The 25510-nt window shown below is 41.9% G+C and overlaps 1 protein-coding gene across 3 annotated transcripts in view; it reads left to right on the forward strand.

Moving 5' to 3' along the window:
• Hmga2 (high mobility group AT-hook 2) overlaps window positions 1-25510 on the forward strand; it is a 212855-nt gene that overhangs the window by 73807 nt on the left and 113538 nt on the right. Inside the window, exons 1-3 of one of the 3 annotated variants that reach the window (XM_090357042.1) lie at window positions 9700-10218; window positions 13105-13191; window positions 23203-23253. In XM_090357042.1, the coding sequence (XP_090213168.1) occupies window positions 10108-10218; window positions 13105-13191; window positions 23203-23253 (249 nt within the window). In that variant the 5' untranslated portion in view covers window positions 9700-10107. Of the gene's footprint in view, window positions 1-9699; window positions 10219-13104; window positions 13192-23202; window positions 23254-25510 lie in introns of those variants that run through there. The other 2 variants (XM_090357029.1, XM_090357037.1) reach the window with 2 other exon arrangements.

Below are 25510 nucleotides of genomic sequence, written 5' to 3' on the forward strand. Positions count from 1 at the left end.
TTATAGGAGTTGATATTTTTGAAATAAGTTACATGAAGATATTTTAAGCTTCAGAGTGTCATTTCTTAAGGATGTGGTTAGAACCAAGGAGAGCATTACTTCATATTCTGTATTGGATTGGAACAGATATTTGTTTGTTTGTTTGTTTGTTTTTAGTCAGTTGTAAGGCTTGAACTCAGGGCCTGAGCACTGTCCCTGAGCTCTTTCACTCATGGCTAGAGCCCTCTCACTTTGAGTCACAGCTCCACTTCTGGATTTCTGGAGATGAGAGTCTCATGGAATTTCCTGCCTGTCTGGCTTCGAACCAGATCTTCAGATCTTAGCCTCTTGTGTAGCTGGGATTAAAGGTGTGAACCACTGGCTCTTGAAGTAGTTGTGCCAAGGGATTTCAGCCCAACATGTCTGTTTCTGAGTATAGTGCATCTTGATCATTCTCCCTCATCTCTCCCAACCTCACCCATCCCCTCAAGTTACCTGCTTCTATTTTCACAATGTACGTTACATATTATGACTGTCTTCCCTCATACTTCCCCTCTCTATTCATTTTCCCTCCTTCTCCTTGAACTCATCGCCTCTAAACAACACATTTCAGATTTCTCATCTTTATTTAGTAAACTATAAGTTAGTCGTTCCAAGGAGTTACATTATTGCAAAAGAGAGGCTAATTTTATTGGGAAAAAATAAGTTAGTGTGCCACAATCACCTGATTCTCTGATTCTTCCTCTGTTTTTCCCCGTTTCCAACAGAAAAGAAATTATGTTCCTGCACTCAAAATTAATCTCCAGTCTTACAAATCACTTATCCATCCCCAATCTCTTAAATTCTCTATTTTAGGCAGCAACAAATTTATAATTATTGGATGCCTACATGAACAAGAATTACAGTGTATTTTAAAAAACTTACTCTTCTTTTGTGTCTACTCCTTCATATGGGAGTGGGGGTAGGGGACATGACAGCCTGGCGCTTCAGTATAGCCAGTGTCCAGATCTTCATTGTCTCTTTTTGTTCCTATTCCTGTCCAATCTCTATCTGTGGTCCTGGTGTTTCAATGTCTTCACAAAAACTATCTGCAGTGAATTGTTTCCAGTTGCCATCTGACTAACAGGAAACCTCTCCTGGTATGTACGTCTCAGGTTTGCATGGCAGCAACTTTTCTTAAAACCCTCCCTTTGCTTACAGTCCCTTGGCTCCCATCTCCCATGTCTAGCTGGCCTTCTAGATGATCTGAGAAGCCCTTCTCTCAAGTAGCCACCTAATCCCACACCACGGGGAGTCTCTTCTTTCCTTGAACTCATTCAACATGTACTTGATAGTGATTACCTCTTCCTGCTTTAAATTATACTGACTATGCACACATAGCCCTGGCCAGTTTGTAAACTCTTTGAAGTCTGAACCTATATCCAGGTCTGACTTGCTTGTGCTTTTCTTTCTTATTCTCCTCCCCAGATTTTGCTTCTCTTCTCAAAACCACTTGAGACAAAGTTTGAAACCAAGTAGATTCTCTTCATTCTTATTCCTGCTGATTATCTGGTGTTTACCACTACTTCTTATTCTTATGATATATACCACCCACAGTCGACATTTATAACAAATAAATTATGGAGGAAACTAAAATATTCCTTTGGTGATAATGAACTTGTTAACATTTTAGATATGCAACATTCACTGGTCCACACTATTCACACTTGTCCCTTGGATCTGTGGAAAAACGGTTCCAGGATCTCTTGCAGCTATCAAAAAAATCTGCCAATGCTAGCCAGGCACTGGTGGCTCAGGCTTGTATTCTCAGCTCCTCAGGAAGCTGAGATCTGAGGACTGTGGTTCAAAGCCAGCCAATCCAGAAAAGTCTTTGAAGTTCTTATGTCCAGTTTACTATTAAAATGCTGAAGGTGGAACTGTGACTCAAGTGTTAAAGCAAAAAAATCATTTGACAAAATTCAGCACCACTCATGATAAAATCTCTCAGCAAGCAGAGAAAAATTCCCTCAATTTCATGGAGAACATCTATGACAACAGTGAATGTCGTCAACACAGACAATGAAGAGAACTTAAGAAATGCATTTCTACTGAAAACAGAAATGGTGTGAGAATGTCCCCTTTACCACTGTTTTTCAACTTATACTGGAGTGCCTATCTAATTAAGTCACACAAGTAAAGAAAATGAAGGTATAGAGATTTGAGAAGGAGAAATAGAACTTTCAGACTTCACAGTTCAAAGTCGGGAGACTTTAAAGTTAATAGACCATATCTCCAGAATAATTAGCAGAAAGCAGTTCTGGGGTGTGGACCAAGAGGTAGAGTACCAGATTTGCAAATACAATATCCTGAGTTCAAACCCCAGTACTGCCACTCATGTTTTAAAGTTCTGCTCTAGAAAAACACCAGTGAAATTTAACCATAAGAAAACAAAGATATGATTTTTTTTTGCCAGTCCTGTGCTTGAGCTCAGGGCCTGAGCACTGTTCTTGGACTTTCTCAAGGCTAGAGCTCTACCACTTGAACCTCAGCACCATTTCTGGCTTTTTTCTATGTATGTGGTACCAAGGAATCGAACCCAGGTCTTTGTGCATGCTAGGCAAGCACTCTACCACTAGGCCAAATTCTCGGCCCCCAAAGATATGATTTTTTTTTTACCAGTTCTGGGGCTTGAATTCGGGGCCTGAGCACTGTCCTTGGCAAGTCTAGAGCTCTACCACTTGAGCACCATTTTTGGATTTTTTTTTTATGTATGTGGTACCAAGGAATTGAACCCGGGTCTACCTGCATGCTAGGCAAGCACTCTATTACTAGACCAAACTCCCAGCTCCAAAGGTATGATTTTTAAATGAGCAAAAGACTTTGAACAGACTTCTTACCAAAGAAGATGGAGTGGATAGGTTGTGAGTATGCATGAAAAAAAGATGTTCAAGCCAGGGAAAGAGAGAGGAAACTTAAGCAAAGAAATGTAAGCAAGTCTGAAAAGGACGTGCTCTACATTCTTCCAACTATATGAAGAACAAGAAAAGCCACAATTGCTGGGAGTTTGGCCTACTGGTAGAGTGCTTGCCTTGCATGCACCAAGACCTAGGTTCCATTCCTCGGTACCACATGCATAGAAAAAAGCCGGAAATAGTGCTGAGGCTCAAGTGGTAGAGCTCTAGCCTTGAGTAAGTCTAAGGGTAGGGCTCAGGCTCTGAGCTCAAGCCAAGGACTGGCAAAAAAAAAAAAAAAAAAAAAAAAAAAAGGAAACAAAAGAAAAGCCACAATTATGAAGACAATGGAAAGAATAGTGGTCATCAGGGATTAATGAGGAGTGAACAATTAGGCAGAACAGAGGGTGCCTAGGCACTGAAATAATTGTCTGATGTACAGTCGTGGCAAAAATCATGCATCCATGTGGGTTCATATATTGTGGCAAACACTTTGTAACACTTTGGTGACAATATCTGTAGTTGGGGAGCTATATGTGTGGACAAAGGGTGTATGTGGATCTTCTGGACTTCCTTCCTCATTCTGCCATGAGCCTTAAAGATGCTCTAAAAATTATTTTTTGGTAAGTTTTTTGTTAAGCCAGTCAGTCACATTGTAATCTAGGCCCAGGCAAACGTAAGTTCTATGGTGTTCATCAGTTATGTAGGTACTTCAGTTTATATAGGTGTATTAAGAGGAAAGGATGTATGCAAGACAGACTCATAGCTCTGTCTAGTTCTCTGCCTCACATACAATTCTAAATGGTGCTTTTTTTAAATGTCACTTTATCTAGTGCTGGTAGGTCGATAGGTTTCCCCTTGAAACTAATAACATACTCCTCATTCATCGTCTCAAATTGTATGATGGTCTTGTTGAGATCTTTTTGAGTTCTAAGTTGAATATCAGTGAGTTAGTTATCCTCTGCCTGTAGGACATCTGAAAATTTGAAAATTATACCAGGATGTTGATAGGAGAGACCACCTTTGAAGCTGATGTCAGAACAAAGGAATGCGGAACATCCAAGCCATGTTTCTACAGCTTTCCACAAGGATGTCATAAAAATTTTTATCAAATGCTTACTTCATTCCAGGTGTTATATTTCACATGTGTATATGTTCAATTATATACATAATGAATTGTGTGTGTGCATGGAGGTAGAAAGAAATTAGAATACATACAATAGAGTCATTAGAAATTGTATTGTAGAAAAATACTCATGAATATGAGAAATACAGCATGTTAACTTAAATAAAAACTAGGTTATGAAACTGAATCTGCAGTATGAACATGTATTTGATCACTTAAAGTCTAGAAAGAACAAAATATTCCAGGATTTATTCTGGTTGGTAAGATAACTGGGGAACATTTTTCTTCTCTTTTACTTGTGTCTTCAGAAATGCAAGTCCTATTACTTCTATGAGAGAGAGAGAAAAAAAGAATAGTAAAAATAATAGCTCAAAGCTAAGCCTTGTGGTCTACAAAGGCAATGCTGGTATTTGGGAAGCTGAGGTGGTAGGTTTGAGGCCAACCCGAGATCATAAAGAGGCCCTGTCTCAAACCAACCAACCAACCAACCAACAAACAAACAACCTAACAAACACTGATAATGCAAAATAAAACAAAAAGAACTTAACACACAAAAGAAACTGGATAAAAATACAGATTCTTCTAGAAATGAAAATTCTTTCTAGAGTGGAAAACGAATTCTAGAAATGACAGCTAGGCTGAAGGCTAGAAGATCAGGAGAAGCTACTGAAGTAATTCCATTGTGAAAGGAGAGACCTCAGATCACAGAAGTGACTGTAAGACAATGTAAGAACTGTTGAGAAGGCAGGAAAAGAGGGGCTTAGTACCCATAAAGACCCAGAGTAATTTCTGACTAACTTCGATTTCCGGCAAGAATGATATCTAATTAAGCAAACCATTCACTTGAGATTTCTATTTTGTTTTCCAATTCTTTGGGTTATTAATTTGAATGAGTTAACTAGAAAGAGAAATTAATTTTGAGGAGAAAATGGTGGGCCAGCTTTGACAGCTATTTAACAATCCATCTAAAATCTTAGGGTCTGAAGAACCAAAACAATGTATATTTATTCCTCATCTAAGATTGGGGCATAGCTTGGAAAAGACTGCTTCTTCTCTGCTTCATCTTCTGGCAGAATTGGCTGAAAGGCAGGAATTGGAGGAGCCTAGTAGGGTCTGAATGTTCATGCAATTATCAGTCAGAAGTGGCACAACTGACACTATTTCTGTATAACTTTTTCCTCACAGACTTCTCCCTATGGAAGCTTCAAAATACCTTGTGACCCATTGGCTTAAGGGATTCCAAAATAGGGGTAAAGGTGAGGGACTAGAGCAGAGAGAGAGAGAGAGAGAGAGAGAGAGAGAGAGAGAGAGAGAGAGAGAGAGAGAGAGAGAGAGAGAGAGGCAGAGAGAGACAGAGACAGAGACAGAGAGACAGACAGAGAGAGACAGAGAGAGAAACAGGCAGACAGAGTCAGGTCAAGTCAGGAGTTGTATTGTCTTCCCCAACCTTTACTTGTGTAGCCTCCAAAATTATACAGCCTCACTTCTTATTGTTTTTTTGTTCATTACAACCAAATTAGTAAAGCTAGTCAATAATGTTAGTTGTATTTTTGTGACCTGTGTAGACCTACTTTCGAGCACCTGGGAGAATAAGCCTTTGTAATAAACAAAAAGAAATCAAATGAATCCACAAACCAGTTGTAATTTGAGAAAATTAGACTGTTGATACAAAGAAATGTAAATATGATGTGGTAAGTACAGTGAGGAATATTTCTTCATTACAAAGACATCTTCCTTTGGTCAAAATAATTTGGAAGGTATTTTGATGTATCTAATGCCTTTACATACTATATGCTACATTTTGTAAAAATCATTGCTTAATTGAAAATATCTTAGTTATATCCATAAATTGGCAATTACCAAAACCTTAGTATACAAACCTAGACAAAAACAGCATTTAAAAAAGTCATTAAGATGATTGGGAGGGGTGGGGGGGAGAGAAATCTTATACCTGTAATCCTAGCTATTCAGGAAGCTGAGATCTGGGGATTGTGGTTCAGAATTAACCTAGACTGAAAAGTCTGGGAGATTCTTATCTTCCATTAACCACCAAAAAGCAGGAAAAGAAGCTGTGGATCAAGGGGCAGAGTGCTAACCTTGAGCAACAGAGTCAGAGACATTGCCCAGGCCCTGGACTGGCACAAAGGCACAAAGGAAGGAAGGAAGGAAAGAAAGAAGGAAGAAAAGAAGGGAGGGAGAGGAGGGAAGGAAGGAAGGAAGAAAGAAAAAGGAAAGAAAAGATGCTTCCCAATTTTTAAGATGCTAAGCTTAATTTTAAAATGGTTTTCTGGATCCACTACATTGATTTTTTTTTTTTTTTACTACACACTAATGAGCTGACCTGTTGACCTGTTCTAAACACTAGTCTAAATCACATGTCTTAGATAATTAGAAACCTTGTTAACATATACAGCCAAGATGCTAATTGTTGAATTTGATAGGAGAAGGAGGAGGAGGAGGAGGAGGAGGAGGAGGAGGAGGAGGAGGAGGAAGAGGAGGAGGAGGAGGAGGAGGAGGAGGAGGAGGAGAAGGAGAAAAGGAGTGGCTTAATGTGGACAGAAACCACCTGGCATGTTCTCAGATTAGAAATTTTTAGCCTTGCATGGATGGGTAATATAGGTAGTAAAATAAGAGAGGAAATAAATAATTGAGAAAATCAATTTGAGAGATATAAATCTCTGAAAGATATGACTTTTTTCTTGGAAAAATGTAAGGATTCTATTTTATAAAAAGAAAATATATAAGGATTATTATTTTAAATACTAAAATGCCCTATAATATTCAAGAAGAAAACAGATTTGAATGCCCGGTCCACAGGAAATGCATTGAAACTTGGAAAAACTTACATACAACTTCCAAAGAATAAAACTATATAAAATAGGAAAATCTTGATGCACTATTTCTTTTATAACCTCTGCATATTTGGAATGGATCAAATAGTCTGAGCACAGTAGCATGAAAAACAACTGATGGGACTGAACATCTCTCCCCACAGCTCATTATATTTTTCTTAGATTCGGGTTAAGGCAAAAAAAAAAAAAAACCTTTGAAATTCCTTTACTGGCTTATGTGCAAGAGAGAGAGAGAAAGAGAGCGAGTGGGGGAGGGAGGGAGAGAGAGGCAGAGACAGACAGAGACAGAGACAGAGACAGAGACAGACCCATTCTGGGTTAAGGCAAAAAAATGAATCTTTGAAATTCCTTTACTGGCTTGTTTGCATGAGAGAGAGAGAAAGGGAGAGAGAGAGAGAGAGAGAGAGAGAGAGAGAGAGAGAGAGAGAGAGAGAGAGAGAGAGAGAGAGAGAGAGAGAGAGACAGAGACAGAGAGACAGAGAGACAGAGAGACACAGAAAGAAAGATCTGATCATCATACAAAACTACCTGACTAAATCTTAGGTGACTTTGACTTACATTCAGAATTAATCTCTTACTTCTTGCAAAACAACAAACAAAAAAGCAAACGAAAACCAACGGAGAGCCTTTCTTAGTAAAATGTGCACACCAAAGCACAAATATGTGTTTCCATTTAAAAAAGTGTGCAAACTTGGTGGTTAGGAAATGTCACTGCAATCAGTAGGTGATTTCAATCCCTTTGATGAAGATAGCATCTTTCAGCCAAATCTTGACAGAAACCCTTTGGTTCCAGGGAAACCCTCCTTCCCCAGTCAATTGCTGGGCTGCATCTGGAAAGATGGGGGTTCTCCTTCCAGGAGAGGAGAGGCTCCTGGAGGCGAAGCGTTCCCAGACCCCTGAGCAGCCTTGGGCTTCAGCAGAGCACTCAAAAGAGCAGAAGAGTGTCCGGACTCCCCAAAGGGCAGCTGGAAATGGATTTAAAATGGCAACGCTGACCAATCAGAGAGGGAGCGCCCAAGCAGACTTTTACACGCGCCCCCCTCCACCAGCTCTGCAGACAGAACCTAGTGGAGCCTAACTCCCAGTTTAGGGCAGAGAAGTTGAGAAGTAGGCTTTTTTTTTTTTTTTTAAATTCCACGGTGGTCTGTATCTTTGAAAAGAAAGATACTTCCCCAGGCGAAAATTTTGGAATTAGTCCAAAATAATTCTGGGTGTGATGTGTGAAAATCTGAACCTCGTTCTCCCCCTCCCTCTGCCCCCCCCCCGCCGTGAGTTCTGTGTTATTGGGGGAATGAAAAATAGGTACATTAAAAAAAAATGCATTCCACCTTTAAGAATGGACTGTAGCCTTGAAGAAGGGAGGGAGGAAAGGAGGAGGGAGGGAGGGAGGGAGGGAGAGAGAGAGAGAGAGAGAGAGAGAGAGAGAGAGAGAGAGAGAGAGAGAGAGAGAGAGAGAGAGAGGAGAGAGAGAGAGAGGAAGGAGGGGGAGGGAGGGGGAAGAGAGAGGGAGGGGTGTTTAAATCAAGGAAAAGCATGGAAGGACAGGTGGAGCACTGTGGAGATGAGAATCTGTCTTTTCTCCTTTTTTTTCCTTGTGAAATTCCGAATCCAGGTGTATAGTGCTAGGCTACAGGAAACTTAAGAGAAAGGGGACTGGGGAGGGGGGAGGAAGAGAGAGGGGGGGCTCTCTCTGTGAGCGGGGCGCGCCCCCGCACATGGCTGTGTGCACGTGTGTTTGCGGTGGTGCACGTGTACTCGTGCGCCGGTGAGAGTGTGCTGAGAGTGTAGGCGCGCGTGTAACTGCGTGCGCGCGCGTATCTTTGTGCAAGTGTTCTGCGAGTGTTCGGCCGCACGGTCGGTGGAGAGGGCACCGGGCGGGGGCGGGGGGGGTGCGGGAGAAGGTGCGGTCAGGGTCGCCGCTCCCACCCCTCTGCCTCCGGCTCGTCTAGGGGAGGCTGTCACACGGGGTCCCCGCCAAGGCTGGGCTCCGCACCGTGGGGGCGCCCACCCCACCCCCAAAACGTGGCAGCCGGGCGCTCGGATTCTCGCGCCTTCCCAGGACGATCGCCCTGGGGTGACCTCCAGCGGCCGCAGCGGCGAGCCTGGGGGGGGGGGGGGGGAGGAAGCTGCAGCACCCCCCCCTCCTCCCCGCCCCGTCCTGTCCCTTTAAACCCAGCCGACTGGACACGAGCACGTGAGCGGGGCTCCGGGTGGCACCCGGGCGCCGCCGAGGCAGTTGTATTTCGAACGCTGCCTCTGGCCCGCGGCCAGGCGCCTTGGCTCGGCGGTCCGCCTGGCCTCCCTCCCTCCCTCCCTCCCTCCTCCTCAACTTTTCCTCCAGGGCAGCCCCCCCTCCCCTTTATCCGCCCACGATTAGAGGTGGGCACTCGGTCCCGCCGCCCCCTCCACGAGTGCACACACTCATCCCACGGTCACCGGGGGGGCAGGAACTCCGAGAGCCGCCGGCCCCGGAGAGCGCGCGCCCCGTGCGAGACGCCGCCACCGCCACCGGCTCCCGGTCCTCTCCTGACTCCGCCGCGCCGCCGCCACCGGCTCCCGCCACCCGAGGAGGCGCGGTGCCACCCACCGCTCTGATCCTCCCTCCCTCCCCCCCCCCCCCCCCTCTCTCCTCTCTCTCTCTCTCTCTCCTCTCTCTCTCTCTGCCCAGAGGGGTGGGGGGGGGGCGGGGGGGAGAAGAGGAGGAGGAATTCTTTCCCCGCCTAACATTTCTAGGGACACCATTCACTCCCAGTCCCTTCCTTTTCCCAGCCACTGCCGGAGTGCGCCCCGCGCCCGCTGCTCCTGACCGCGCACTCACTCCCGCCCGAGCCTCGCCAACCTCAGCCTCACCTTTCCGGCCTCGCTCGCTTCCCGCCTCCTCCAGCCTCCGCCGCCCCGCCGGCACCCACCCACCCACCCTCTCTCCCACCCGCCGCCCGCCCGCTGCGCCTCCGCGCCCTCTCTCTCTCTCTCTCTCTCTCTCTCTCTCTCTCTCTCTCTCTCTCTCTCTCTCTCTCTCTCTCTCTCTCTCTCTCTCAGCCGCCAGACGTCCGGTGGTGTGGATGGTGGCAGCGGCGGCCGCCTAAGCCCCAGCAGCCTCGGCCGCGGCGCGCCGGCTCGCGACCCTCCCCTCGGCCCGCGGTCTCCTCCACCGCCCCTCTTCACCCCCTTCTCCCGAAAGGTGCGGGGCACGCCCGGGGCGGCGGCGGCGGGAGGCAGGATGAGCGCACGCGGGGAAGGCGCCGGGCAGCCGTCCACTTCAGCCCAGGGACAACCTGCCGCCCCTGCGCCGCAGAAGCGAGGACGCGGCCGACCCAGGAAGCAGCAGCAAGTCAGTACGCGGGCCTGGTGATGGTGGTGGTGGTGAGGAAGACGGGGTGTGTGTGGGGGGAGAGTCTGGCTAGCGCACCCCAACTTCCTCCGAGGATTCCGTGAGGGTCCCGGGCCGGCGGTGCGCCGGGCGAGGTGAGGAGCGCGGGAGCGCAGTGGCTGCGGCCGACGGCGCTGCCCGCCGGCTCCGGGGCGTGGGGAGGGCGGGGGCGGGAGACCCTGCTCCAAAGGGTGCGCTCTGCAGACTCCGGGCGCGCGGTGCGGCCCGCGGGTGTGGGGGGACCGGGCGGGAGGTCAAGTCCGGCCCCGAGCGTCCTCGGACTTTCGCTCTTGTGCGTCGCCCCCCGCCCCCCGCTGCCCCCATTCCCGCGGGGTGTCCGGGGGACCGCGGGCGACCCACGCCGCGGAGCTCGCCCGGCGCTTTTAGGAGCGGCTGCTGCTGCGATTGTCCCGGGAAAGGGATCGCCGGGGATCGGGGGGCCGTCCCCGCGGAGCTGGATCGGGAGGCTGGCGTCCCGGAGACCTGGGGGGGGGGGGCTTTTTCTCCCTCTCCTCTTCTCCCGGCTACGTTTTTTGGGGGGTGGGGTGGGACAGGAGCTTGGCGCGCCGCAGCCTTCCCCCCACACCCCGGGTGTTCTTGGGGGCCCCAGCTTTCTCGCGCCCTTCCGACAAAGAGCGGACGCGCGCGGGGCCCCGCAGCCGGGGGTTCTCGGTGGTGCTGGTGGTGGTGGCGGCGGCGGCGGGTGGGGGGAGAATCTTGAAATCCGCGCGGATTTCCAGGCGAGGCGTCCCGGCGGGAAGGGGCTGCGGGAAGCCCGGGCGCCCTCGGCACGGGGTTCCACCACTCGCGCCCGCCCAGGGCGCGTGGGAAGGAGTGTCTCGGATAGTGTACGGTAGCCGGGGTCATTTCCTCGCCCCCCCCACCCCACTTCTTCGGCTCCTGGATCCGGCGCCTCCAGAGTTGCAGACATTCAAGGGTTCTTCTCCGGGGCGGTGTGGGAGCGGGGAGGGGACCCTCGAGGGGCGTCCAGGACCCCCGTGGAGTGGAAGGTTTTGTCTTACGGATGCAACCAATTAAGCGTGCAAGCCGGTGGTGGCGGGGCCGCGCGCGCGGGGTGCCCGGGGCGGGGGGCGGGTGGGAGGGGGGCGATTCCCAGTCCCTCGGCCGCCCCGGAGCTGGAGAGGGGACGTGGCGACCGAAGACCTCCACAATTACACATCCTCGGCTTTCACAAACGCCTTCCTTCTCCCTTCAAGCCTTCCAGTCGCTTCCCTCGAAGCAAATAGATTAAAGAATCCTAGAGTCGCAAAGGTGGTGGTGGGGGGGAGGGACGTTGAATGTTATGTGTGCCGGCCAATGCGTTTTAGGGGAAAAAAAGAGAAAACAAAACAAAACACAGAACCGAGAGGGTTGTACCTTTTTTTTTTTTTTTTGAAGTCATCAAAGGAAAACAAGGCAATGTAGAGGCCTCGGAGTTTTCCCGCTCTGCGCCAGCCGGCGACACTCTACACCACGTTGAGATCCTGTTTTACACCTCCCAGGAAGTCTCCACTCTACCCCCCACTTGTCCTCCACCCGCCACCCGGCTGTCCCCCGGCACTCACCTCAGCCACCCACCCCTTCTCTCATCCGAATAAACAAATAAACAAACACGAATCCGAATAGAAAGTTGGTGAGGGGTCTGGAGGTGACTGGAGGATTTTTACCTTTGAGTTAAGCCAAAGTTCACAAAGAAAGAAGGAAGGAAGGAAGGAAGAAAGAAAAAAAGAAAGAAAGAAAAGAGAAAAGAGAAGAGAAACAAAATGTCCTGATGTGCTTGATTTGGGGTTTGGTAGCATCACAGGGAAGCTTGAGGGAAGACTGAGGAAGCTTATGCAGACTCTAAATAAGACCTTAACTTTTCATTGAGAGAGACTTCATGGGTTTTAATTAGTCTCGTTTCATCACCAAATCTGTATGAAATGTGAGTAGACGATTCCTGGGATAAATATTTAGGATCTGTCGTATTAGTCATCACATTTTCTTAACTACTCGGACATTTGCTATTTGGCATGGGAGCCGTTTGAAAGCTGCTAAACCTTTGGGTTTCCCTTCCAGATAACTTCCCCCCCCCACACACACACTCACAATAAAGTTTTTCTTTAGTGCACTTCCCCCATATAAGAGTTTTCTTTAAAAGAAAGCTTTGGGAAACAATGTTTATTTTTGTGAAAAGATATTTAAATTTCGACTAGAGATCATGCCTCCCTCTCCAAAAGGAAGTGGAGAATTGAAGCAATTATCTAGATAATTCAAGCAAAACCTCCCACCTCAGATTTACCATAATTATTTGGAGATTTTAGAGGGGATTGGAGCTATTTTGAACTGAAAAGCATGGATAATTACTGCAATATTTCACTCAGAAAGTGTCGATTGAGTCTTAATCGACCTAGATCGTGGGTATGAGTGATAATGGAAAGCCACCTTTTCAATATGGAAGTTTGTTGAAATATCTACAACCTTAAGCTTCTGTTTGAAACAGTCAGCATTTTTAAACAAAAAACAGTTTTCTATAAATTGCCAAGTGCATAGCCATGTAAACTTTATATTAAAATTATTTGTGTCTGTGACTTTCTTATGCAATGTTTTCACACTGTCATTTAAATTTTGACCTGGAATCTAGTGTTCGTTTGTAAGATAGTTTCCTCTTTGGACTTCTGGATTGAAAGTAATAGGGTTGTTTCCCTTTCCTGTAAACCCTACCCTCATCATCTCTCTTCTTGGGAGTTGAATAGGCTCTAATAGTCTGCTGAGCAGCCCATGCTGACAAGCAGCTAAAGAGTCAGGATCAATTTCGTTCAGACCATCTTGCCACAACATCATGTTTTTTTCTCCCTCCACAACTAGGAGCCAACCTGTGAGCCCTCTCCTAAGAGACCCAGGGGGAGACCAAAAGGCAGCAAAAACAAGAGTCCCTCCAAAGCAGCTCAAAAGGTGAGGAGTCCCACAGTTTCCTAACTTTGTCAATGATTACAGCAACCTCCTGTGATTTCCCCATTCTAAACCTACATCCCCAGTGTCTGCTCAGACAAATTTCCAACATTTAACACTACATGACAGCTAACCATTTTCTACATTGATGCTTAGCATACAAGGTTCATGAAGATACAGTGTTTTGAACGATAACAAAAGATCAAACAATATGATCTTTAAAATGAGGATGGAGTGATGAGAAAGGAAGGGGTAAAGGGAATGGAGAGTGGTGGAAATGATATAATTAATATCTGTCTGTACCAATCATGAAACAGGTAAAAACAAGTCATAGCTGTAGATTTTGGCTGTTCGTGACTTTTAAAAAAAATCCTCTGAAAAATAACAGATTAATTTAAATCATGCTTATTTACATGACTACCACAAACCAAGTTCTCCCCATAAAATGAAGTATTTTGCCAAATAGATGGTAGTTAAAAGTAAGTCTAGTTATGAGAGACTGGCAAAAAAAGTTTAATAAATTTTAGAGCTTTCATTGTAATAATAAAATATACTGTTTGATTTGTAATAAACCAGCAATAGAGTCTACCATAATCACAAGACCCCTTCCATGAAGAGTCATGCTCTAAGTTGGACATGGAGAAATTTGAAAGAAAACATATTTAAAAACATAGAATAGAATCCCATACTTTTCATTTAGTGTTGTTCTGAACTAATTTTAAAACACAGCCCAAAATAATTTCACATGAACAAACAAGAAACATCTCAGGATCAATGTAGGTATAGAAAAATGAAGGTGAATATAAAGTTACTTTCTTTGGCGTTATAAATAAATTGGAAGTAGTTTAGATTTTATTTGTAGGCATGTGCATTAGATAACAACAAAAGTTCATAAATTAGAAATACCTATTTTTACGTTTTAGAAATATACCATGAAAAACATTTGTTAAAAAAGGGTTATTCTACTTTTGGGGTGGGGGTGGGGGTTAATGTTGTATGTGTCTCCTGTAACTATAGCCACCAACCATATTACAGCGTACTATGCTGCATGCCACACTGAATAATTGATGTGTATCTGTTGATACATATCCATTTATTTATGAAGTAATTGTGGATTCTGTTCTTAACAGTTTTGAACATAGTTGGAAGATTGTATTTCTCTTATCTTTAAATCTAACTGCTTCTTAGAGCTTATATTTATTCATATTTAATCATTAAACTGTAAAATGACTCTTAAGTTTTCTATTTAAGTCATAATATAGAATCTGGTATTCTTCCAATACATGTTATCTGTTTGCTGCATTTTACTTGATTCATAAATTGACTAAAAGGGACAAATTTGACCAAGGAGTTACTTACTCTATGTTGAGTAAGCGTGGAATTTATTTAGGTTTGCTCTTAGATATTCAAAGGAATATGTTGGTATGTAACTAACAAACAATCTATAAGGTAATTGCTCTGAGAATGCATCATTATAATATCTTCTGGAAAGAAAACTTAAAATTACATCATAAATAAATAATTTGAAACTTAACAGAAGAAAGATGAATTGCCTTTCAGATTTAAGTCTATTACTTTTCTTTAAATTAGTAGATAGAGCTGATTGCATCCTGGTCTCTTCATTGAAAACAGTTTACCCTGAACCCAAAGCATCTTGATTGACAAAAGGAAAGCTGAGATTTGTGCCTCATCACCCAAAGTAGAGCAACAGGAAAGCTGATCTGTTCCCAAATAATGTTTGATTTTTCCGTGACTTTAGTAATAGGCTCTTTGCAAATGACCCTAGTAGGTTACTCATCTACTTGATAATTTTTCCTGTGCATGCTTATCTTAGTATAATTTCCAAAACACAGATTCCCTTCCCCCAAAGAAGATTTTTTTTCCGAAATTTTTCATTCTTCAATGAATAATTACTTCATATTCTGTTATAAGTCTCCTTTTCTAATAAATATGAATACATACCTTTGCCCATAACATGACTGTTGGTTTTCTTCAGTTCTATAAATCATGCTTCATTTGGAGAAGATAATACATTGCTAAATAGTGAATGACATTGATAAACTGTTCATGGCATGTATAAACCTAAGGCATTTTCACTTTCAAGTCAAAGAAAAAGAATTAGAAGTCAATGTTTTCCTAGGTAAATAACTTTGTGTGTGGATGTGTGTCATTTTATTCATGTTTTCCCATTGAAAATATTAAAAATATTTCATTATAGAAGTGATGTACAGTTCATTCATTTTCTTAGTTTGAGATTCACCCTTGACCACTTGTTTCTTAATTTCCTTTCCACTTAGCTTTGTTTCCCTTTTATAGAACTGTTTTATATTTTCACATTTTCTGTATGTGGAGAGGAAGATAAATCTTTATGGTTTGTTGTATGTTTTTAGTAGTGAGAGAATAGTAGAAGGTGATTATTATTTCTTCCATGTTTAAAGTCACAAATCAAATTGTTTTTTAAGTTTGAAACCAACTCTTACTGAAATGCTTCTAGGAAATTGTATTTTTTTCTAGGGTAGAGTTAAACTTTAATAAGAAAGAAAACACAAAAACAGATACTAGGCATGAGAAAGTCTGTTTTTTATGGTATAGATTGGGATGACTTTCCTTTCAGCTTTAGGTATAAATGACCAGAGCTACAGAGCAAAATGCAGAATGGAAATCCCATCCTGGTAATGTATGTATACTTCAAATATTGTATTTGGAATCAATAGTTTGTTCTCATCTTCAAAAAGAAGGCTTAACAATTTATTAATGCTCTGAATCATTTACAATACTGGAAAGGTGATTTTTTTTCTCATAAATTGTTACGGACTCTAATAACAGCTCTGTTAGGAGTGCGGGTGTTATTCTTCCTTTTAGCTAAGTCTCAGAGCATAGCTTATGTAAGGTTGGACTTCCTTTAGAGTTTAATAGGCCCCTTGAAGGAACAGCCAAAGGCCTCTATCATCAACTAAGTTGGGTACAGGTATCCTTAAGTTGTGTATGATCATGCAATTTCTGTCTGTATCTCTACAGTTCTAGTGTGATATACATTGAATTCTTGTGTGCCAATAATCAGGTAAGTTCCATTGTGGGATTCAGAGCCTTACTGGGAATGTACAAGCAGATTCAAGCAGGTGGAACAAGGGAAATAAAGTCCAACTATTGTCTCCATTATCTCGACATTTGAGGCAGATTTTCTTAAACAACTGATTCCCCTGTTTTTTTTTTTGTTTTTTTTTTAACAAACTTCATTTTGCCAAAGAAGACTAACCCTTACTTAATGCATCAGTAAATTGTATCTGGTAATGCCTTCAAATCATCATAGATTATGATCCAAATGTAAAAGATTCAAACACACTGGAATTCTTTTATGTAGTAAATTTGTGTCAGGGGACCTCCAGTTCTAACTCTCTGGAAACTATCATTCCTCTGAACCCTTTCATCAAACGCCCCTCATTACTTTGGCTGACCTCATTTTTATCTCTGAGTCTCAGCAGATCATTTTGCTGAGGAGATTGAATATATCAGATTGGTATTCTGTTGCATTTCAGGTCTTTCTTGGGAATAGATGGACAATGAAGAGCATTTTATGCCAGTTAAGTCATTCAAACCTGTCTTGTCTTGTTAGTTGATTTTCTGCAGTTTCCGGAGCTCATCTTAGAACCACTTGGCTTGGTACAAGTGTGGGAACTGAATTTCACCATCTTGGAAGCTGAAATTTTTTACTTATAAATCTTTGTCTTGCCAATCAGGAGAAAAGGATGAACAGAGACTTGACCAACTATAGTCTGTATTACTGCCTGATTTTCTTTTGCTGTGGGTAGTACTAGGGTTTGAATTGAGAGCCTTTCATTCTTTGTTGGCTATTTCCACTCAGGGCTGCACTCTATCACTTGAACCACACCTCCACCTCTGGGGGGTTTTTTGTAGATAAACAGAGATAAGAGTCTCCTGAATTTTCTTGCTCGGGCTGGCTTTGAACCATGATCCTCAGGTCTCAGTTTCCTAAGTAGCAAGCATTAAAGGCGTGAGCCACCAGCACCTGACTAAGCAAACAATTTTGAATTGCAGGTTGTGTTTGATTAGTGAGGAGTAGTGGCATAATACAGCCATTCTCTGCTTTAGGATAGTGTAGGAGCAGTTTGCTCAGGACGTAAATGCTGGAAAACCATGTTCTATTTAGTTTTTAAGGTATGTTCAGTGCTAAGAATGGAACCCAGGGTCTTGTGCATGGTCTGGAAGCAGTCTACTACTGAACTACACATCAGCTGCCGGCCCTTCCCTGTCAGTTCTTGCCTCATTGCCATTGGGGGTTTTTACATTTTTTTTAATTTTTTTTTTTTGGTCATGGTCCTTGAACTCTGGCTTGGGTGCTGTCCCTGAGCTCTTCAGTGCAAGACTCGTGCTCTACCACCTTGAGCCACAGTGACACTTCTGGTTTTCTGGTGGTTAATTGGAAATAAGAGTCTCTTGGACTTTTCCTGTCTGGGTTGGCTTTGACTTGTAATCCTCAGTTCTCAGCCTTCTGAGTAGGTAGGATTACAGATGTGAAGCCACAGGTGCCTGGTGCTGCTCTTGAATTTACCTGTTACAGAAGAAATAGAGGGATGATAGAGAGGTGTCTCCAGCTTTGAAAATGTTATTTCTTGCCCTACAGGCCTTGGTTTTCAGCTAGTATTTATTACAGGAAAGCAGACAGGTGCAAAATGATGAAATGAGAATTGACAATAAGGACTTCCTTGGGTAAAAAATGGACACTAGAATTGACTTCTATTTCTTACTAAAATATATGCATTCATTATGAGAGCAATTTATTATTGCTTTCCAGACTTGAAAATGGTTATATGTAAAATTTGGAAACATACAATATTGGATTATCGAAAAGGTAAAAAGTAAACCTACTGAGCTGGATTGATTTGTCTAGTTGATTCTGATGCTAGTATACACTGGTTTACACTTTACATATATTATATTATATTGGACTGGACCAGTTTGCTGGTCTAATATATTATACTTAGGTCTAGGCAGAGTTTTTTAAAGGCACATGAAGACAAAACAAGGCATCATCATGTGCCAAAGTTTTTTTTTCTAGTTCCTTTTTGTTTTCTGACTAATTTGGAGTAAAGGGGCTGTAGCCTTCATGTGTCGCCTGCCACAGCAGGTATGTGATCTAATTCAAACATTTAGAATTGTAAAGAGCATTTAGCTATCTAAACTTGATCCTAAATTACGATTTAGCTGCAAAAACATGGAAAATCTTTTCCTTTTAACTAAAATTATTTGATTTTCATCCTAGAAAGGTTCTTTAAAAAAAAAATTACCGTGACAGTCTAGTTTTCTAAGAGCCCATCTCCCCACAGAGCACACATTTTATTTACTGCCTTGACATTAGATTGGATCTCAGTTCCACCACTGATGAATGTGGCAGGTCACTTTCTTTCCCATGCAGTAGGTAGCAGAAGTAATGGTTTTACTGTTAAATACAATTATGCTCCAGAAATCACCGTGGAGACTTACAGAATTGTGAAGTACACCTTTTGAGAGTAGCATTTTAAAATAAGTGTGGGGAAAAGAAATTACACTTGACTACCTACTAAATGCCACAATGGCCTTGTTGGGCAATTCCCACATTTATTAACTCCTTTAATCCTCTGTGAGGATTGTTGTGGTCTTCCTTGTACAAATGAGAACGCTGTGACTCAAAATTGTAAACTGTGATGTGTAATGTTCAACTCTAGTAATTGATAGCACTGGGTTTGAATTCCTCCTAATTCTAAAACTGATTCATTTCCACTACAGAGCGCTCTTACTGTGTAAGATATTTGCTGCAAGGTAGATGTGTGTTATTTTCAGTGACCTGCTAGGCAGATTGGAAGTTAAATTTGGGGAAATGTTTGGGATACTGCTCTCTACAAACATGGGAAAGACATGGAGACATGTACTGTCTGTCACTGATACCCACAGAAAGCATATGAATTACAGCAGCCCAGAGGTTTTCATATTTGTGAAGTGAGAGTTCAAAGGAAGTGATTGTTTTAAAGTTTTGCCCCATTCCAGACTTCTGATGTGAGAGGTAATAAGATATATAACACAAATATAAGCATTTCTCCTTTTATCTTTGCCATTCTTATCCTTCTTCCCTCCAGTTCTCCTTTCTTTATTTCTTCCTTTCTTCTCCCATTTTTTTCCTTTCTCCCTTCTGAAAGTATGTAGTAGACATCTTTTGTTACTAGATATTGATGTGAAATAGCATTTTCAAATTATTGATTTATTACTTTTAGATGCGGAGGATGTTCAAGAGCTAGTATAGCAGAGCTTCTTTGAGAATGATACACATTTCCCACGCAACATTCTTTTGCAATTTTAGTCACTTGCTTCTAAATATATTGTAAATTTAAGTATATAGTTGTGTATCTGACTTTTTCAAAAAGTGTAAATAAGACACATAAAGAAGGACTAATACTTTTAACAGGACATGATACTAGTATACCAGCATAATAGTGTTGGCAATACTCTGAAATTTTAAATTTTATCAATGCAGAATCCCCCCCCCCTTTGCTCCCTCCCGCCCTTCTCCCTCTTGTTCCTCCCTCAATAAAAGAGGTAAATACTTAAAACTTACATTTCAGTTATACATAGGTTTATAGAATAGATCAAACTCCCATTCTGGCTCAGGAAAACCAAATATAAGCCTACAGTATTACATATGTTCATATGTTAAAACAAAACAAGTGCCCTAAATGATTTGTTTTCTTTGAAAATCAATATTGTGAGAGCATTAAACACAGGAGAACCAAGTTAAGGTAGTATTTTTAATATATAAAAATCCCAGTCTCCAGGATTTTTTTGGTTTACAAACCCAAATCCCAACTTGTTTTGCAGCCTTTGTGAAGTTTGATTAGAATGACTAAATGGGTTTTAAAGAACAATGAAAACCTCCCAGGTTGAGGCCACACAGCCCAGCTAACGTGTTTCTTCTAGATGCCCTCTCAGAAGAGGGTTTCAGTTTACATAGAACACAGGTCTGTGAGACCAGAGAGCAAGTTTGCTTTTAGCAAGTCTGTGTGATAATCATGATATTGTGCCTGTTAGTTAATGGTATGGCTTTTATTCCTCAATAGCCTTTTTGTACATGAGATGCTCATTTAAAAAGTCACCTTATTTGCTGACTTTCTCTTTGAGAGATTTGTTTTCCCTGGCTTTGAAATATAGTGAAACCCTTTTGAGAAAAATCCTCTCTCTTCAGTAGATTTCAGATACACCTGGATCACATCATGGCCCCTGAAACATAACAACTGTACAGACTAACCTAGTGGAACAACATTAACTTTAATGATAATAGGCACAATCCTTCGACCACATTAGACACGATTTTTGTTTCCCCATATCCATTCACTATGGGATGAGCCAAACAATCTTACTGTTGTTCTGAAAGATCACATCACTTGCTGAGATTTTTTACCAAGGCATTTTGTATATATATAAACTTACTCTGCATAATCATTGTGCTCAAGACTACAAGTGCATGGTGATGGAGTATTTGTGCGTTAATGGATCTGCCTATCAGAAGGACTCCCTAGAAGGCACATTTTCCCTTTAAGGGTCTAACTTTGTTCAGTCATGGAACATTTATGAGCATCTCATTTATGGAGGGCCCTTACAAGCACCTTGCTTTCTCCTCTCAAGAGAAGTTACCTGTACTTTACAGATAAAATTGAATGGAAGTTTTTAGGGACCCGTTCAACATTATAAATATAAAACGGCAGGGCAGGGACTAGGCTCTATGCTTTCCATAGTAGAATCTGTGTTCCTTCAGGGCCATCTCCCTTACCCCACGAGACAGCTTTCTGAAGGATGGTGTGATGTATTGGGCCTTCCTGGCTTTCGTTGGCTTCAGTTCATGTTCTATGACAAAGGTGATGCAATCCACCAACCCTGACCCTAAGTAGTTTCTTGGTGGAGCCAAGTAATGAACAATTCACAGAATCCAAGTTTTGACAGTTAGAAACAGGTCCTAAAAGCCTCAGGAGTTCCTTCTATCCTGGGAAAGTTAGTTGAATCAGTTACAGTTTCAGTTTGTTAAAATACTTTCTGTAGTAACAGATGTTCCTACACCAAGGAGAGGTAGCATTGCTAAAGTAATAGCACAGCACAGACCCTGACATCAAACAGAACTGAGGTCATATCTCAGTTTTGTGTATGACCTGGAGTTATTCATTTAATCTCTCTTAAAGTAGTACATTTAGCTTCTCATTTGCAAAATAAAAGAAACAAAAATGCCCATTGTTTAAGGTGGCTGTAAGGTATGAAGTTACAAAGGTGACTGACTTAATCGAGTGTCTGGGGTATTTTAAAAGCTTAATACATTTTATTTAATATTACAACCACATAGAGTTTGGGTTAATTCATAGACCTGCTGGATAGGCAAGCCAGATGTCTGCCTGCCTATCATCTATCTGTCTATCTATCTATCTATCTATCCATCCATCTATCATATATCTATCTATCTATCCTACCTACCATCTATGACATATGTATGAGATATGTATCTGGATGATACCAACTATCATATCATTTTTTTTTCATTTATCTCTTTTTATTGGATAGATTGAAGTAAGAAAAAGGAAATTATTTGGCTGTTGTCATAACCATCCCAATAGCTCAATTTAAATTTTGTTGTTGTTGTTTTGTGAGTGCTGGTCCAGGGGCTTGAACTCAGGGCCTGGGCATTATCCCTGAGGTTTTTTTTTTTTGCTCAAAGCTAGTGCTCTACCGTTTGAGCCACATCTCCACTTCCAGCTTTTGGAGTGGTTAATTGGAGGTAAGAGTCTCGTGGAATTTTCTGCCTGGGCTGGCCTTGAATTGCAGTCCCTCAAATCTCAGCCTCTTGAGTACCTAGGATTACAGGTGTGAGCCAGTACTGTGGGATTATAATACTTCATTTTAGTGTCACTGTTATCAGGTAGTCACTAACTTTAAACCCAAGTAACAAAAGGAAAATCCAAGCAAGCTGTTCTGATAATGACACATATTTGCACTGAACTACCTTTGGGACGATTCTTAACATACAGAACAATATATACTAAATTTTCTTTACCCAGGAAAGTGTAAAGCCATGGTTTTTATAGAAGGTAAATATGTTGTTCTATGTGTCTGCACAAGTGTGGATATATTCATGTGCTTGGGAATTGGAATGGAGGCTACAAAAAAGAGGAAACTTAACTACTTCACCAACAATTTTTAAAAATATGAATCAAAGGTAAGCAATTTATACCAGAAAAATCTGTGATTGAAAGCAATGAAACAAACTTTCAAGGTATCTAAAAATATATTCATGCCAGGTTGTGGCAAATGTTGGATTACTGTTAATAATATGCATTTTGTATTAATCATTGTTTCTAAGCAACTATGATTTCCATTCCAGGGACAAATACGTGATTTTGACAAGGTTTTTCTTTCACTCTTTGCTTTAGGTGAATTGATTGACAGGTGATTGTTTTGGCATGGAACAGGAAACTAATCCTGTAAAAAATGGGAAGATGCTTATGATTATGAATTAGAATGCTCAAGTAATTTTCTTTATATTTAGATTTGCTTTTCAGTAACTATATAGGTAAGAGTGCTTTGTAAGTTTAAATTAATGTCAAGGGTACTTTTAGTAGCTTTAATGGCAACATGGAAAGAAAAATCTATCATTCTTTCTCTAAAAAACTACTTTATGGATTACCAGAATGTGAGGCTATCTCTTTGGTTGCTCACAGAAAGAGACACAAACAAAACAGATATGACCAAAAGTGTGTCCATTTATTTCAGAGCCTGCTCCAGGGGTCTTTAAGTGTGAAGAGTTGTATAGATGCCTTTTTGCATGCAAAGAAAAGCAGGGAGGAAGAATCTGCTAAAACATGCAGAAACAATCTTGATGCCTTGTCTGCAATCCAGAACATTCTTACTTGCAGCATGTTTCTTGATGCAGGACTTATAAATAAATGTCAGGTAGGAAATGACATGACTTCCTCTCTCATTTTGCAGAAAGCAGAAGCCACTGGAGAGAAACGGCCAAGAGGCAGACCTAGGAAATGGGTGAGTGATAAGATATTTCCGTTCCTGTGAACAAAAATGTTTTTCTCTTTAAAAAAAAATGTAAAGAAAAAATTTGTTTTATTTTTGGATGATACAAACTCTTAAAAGTTCTGGTTTGTTGAGTTTTTGAAAGGGTTCAGGCAAGTAACAGAAACACTTCACACTACCATTGTGTCCCCAGGTCTACTCCAAACACTTTCTTTTCCTGAAGGGGACTAATTTTTTTTCTCTCTTATCAACATCAAAGGAGTCTCCCCTCTTCCGGCAGATGGAATAACAAGGAGCTCTCTTGTTCTACAGGTAGAGTAACTAGGGTTAAAGGTGTTCTGAAGCCTTGGGAGTTAATTATAAATGGTGATAAAAACCTAGGTGAAATGTAAGGGTGTTAACTTTTTAATGCTTTCCTTTGTTCATTCCTCCATAGCTCTGTTAAATACTTTTTTCTTTCTAGGTGGCGTGTGTTTTCATTTTTAATTTTTTTTAAATTTAGAAGTAGGTTTGATTTCTACTTCTTGCTTCTCTTTGTCATTCTCCATAAATGCATAGTGAATAAAGTTACACTCACAGGCACACTGCATTCTGTTTGGAAGCCAGAAATCCAGTTGTAGTAATAGAACTTCACTTACTTGAATCCTGTTTTCTTTCTCGCCACATTCGCCTTGTGCCTCTGCCCTGTTTTTCCTACCAACAGAAAAGTCTTACAAATAAACAAGACTATTCTCAAGCAATTCACAGGGAACCACTGTACCCAGTGTTGTCTGTGATAGCTTCTTTGACTTCCTTTCTTTAATTTGCATACTCCACTTTTTCATACTTCTTTCCTATTATGCTGAACTATATTTTTCTGTTTTGTCATTCCTTTCTCTGCCTGAGTTTTGCATCATAATCTGGGTATATTTTGCAATAGCTTTGCATTTAATTTATTCATCTTGGATTTTTCTGTTCTCTTCTGGGACTAGATGTTGAATAAAGAAACATCTCGGTGTTACAGGGCCACCTGCAAGTCAAGATGTTTCCTTCAGCCTGATGTTCAATGAATTCTCCAAACCTACCCTCTTTGTCATGATTGAATAGCCTATACCTCATGTGAGGCAAATCACTGCTGCCTTTTAAGGCTACCCCCTTCTTCCTGGAAAACTTAGAATATTAGAAAATCTTCTTTGACTCCCTATGATTTTTGCCCATTGTGTACTTCCCACATCACTGCCTAATCATACAGAGTCATTTTTTTTTCCATTTTTCACTCTTTAACAGCTCTTAAAATATTTGAGGACAGCTACCACAAATTCTGTTTTCTTTTTTAGTTTGAGTATCTCTAGTCCTTTCCAATTTCTCCCCTATAAAGGAATATTCTTATTATCCTTGTTATTATTCATGTTTGTTTTTAAATCTTTTTGAAATGTACCACTCAGAACTAAATATCTTCATATTCTAGGTGTGGGTTCCTGAACCAGTGGCCTTCTTGCCTTCATAGTTGTACATATAGTTGTGTATGTATGAATAGGCCCGAGTAGAAAAGCCTGTCTTTATTCCAGGATGTCTGGAGACTTAGCACATAGATATGGCTTCAAATGTGGAGTCTAGAATTTGGAGGCTTCTTCACCTACAAATCTAGTCCTTTGGCTGGTGGGAAGCCTGGATTGTCTGGAAATGTCTGCTGCATTACTCACACATACAGGTTGGTGGGATGAGGTTGGGGGTCTTTCAGTGTAGTCAACCCTTCTGATCTTCACTCAGGATGCTCAAGACAGTGTTCTGGTAACTGAGAAACTTTGAGGAGTTTCTTCTGCTTCCATCTCAAAAAGTCACAAAAATGCTATTTCCCTTAGGGTCTTGTGAGTGCATTGATGTAACTAAGTTGATAATGATAGGAATACCAAACAAATGTGTGCTCTTGTGCGAAGCATCAGAACAGTTGAAGGCCATCCTATCCCACTGATGAATTGGTAAGAAAGACTGGTATGATCTTTCTAATAGGCAACAGAAGAAACAACACATGAGCTCATAGAAGTCACAGGATTACGGTAGTTAAAATGCAACAAAATAAATTATAAGCAAAGGCAGTGAAAATTAACTATCCAAATGCCCTCCATCAAATGTGACCTCTGCTGTCATTGCCCTGTCTGTCTTCTCCCACTGGGACATTCATTCTCTGATGTTCTTTAGTTAACCTCAGTGGGTCACAATTATGTCACTACACTTCACAGAAACCTATGATTCCTGAACTGGCCAGCAAATTCACTGGAACCTGCCTCAG

The sequence above is a fragment of the Megascapheus bottae genome, chromosome 2 (genome assembly GCF_031878675.1).
Source record: "Megascapheus bottae isolate mThoBot1 chromosome 2, mThoBot2.hap1, whole genome shotgun sequence".
Lineage (NCBI taxonomy): Eukaryota > Metazoa > Chordata > Mammalia > Rodentia > Geomyidae > Megascapheus > Megascapheus bottae.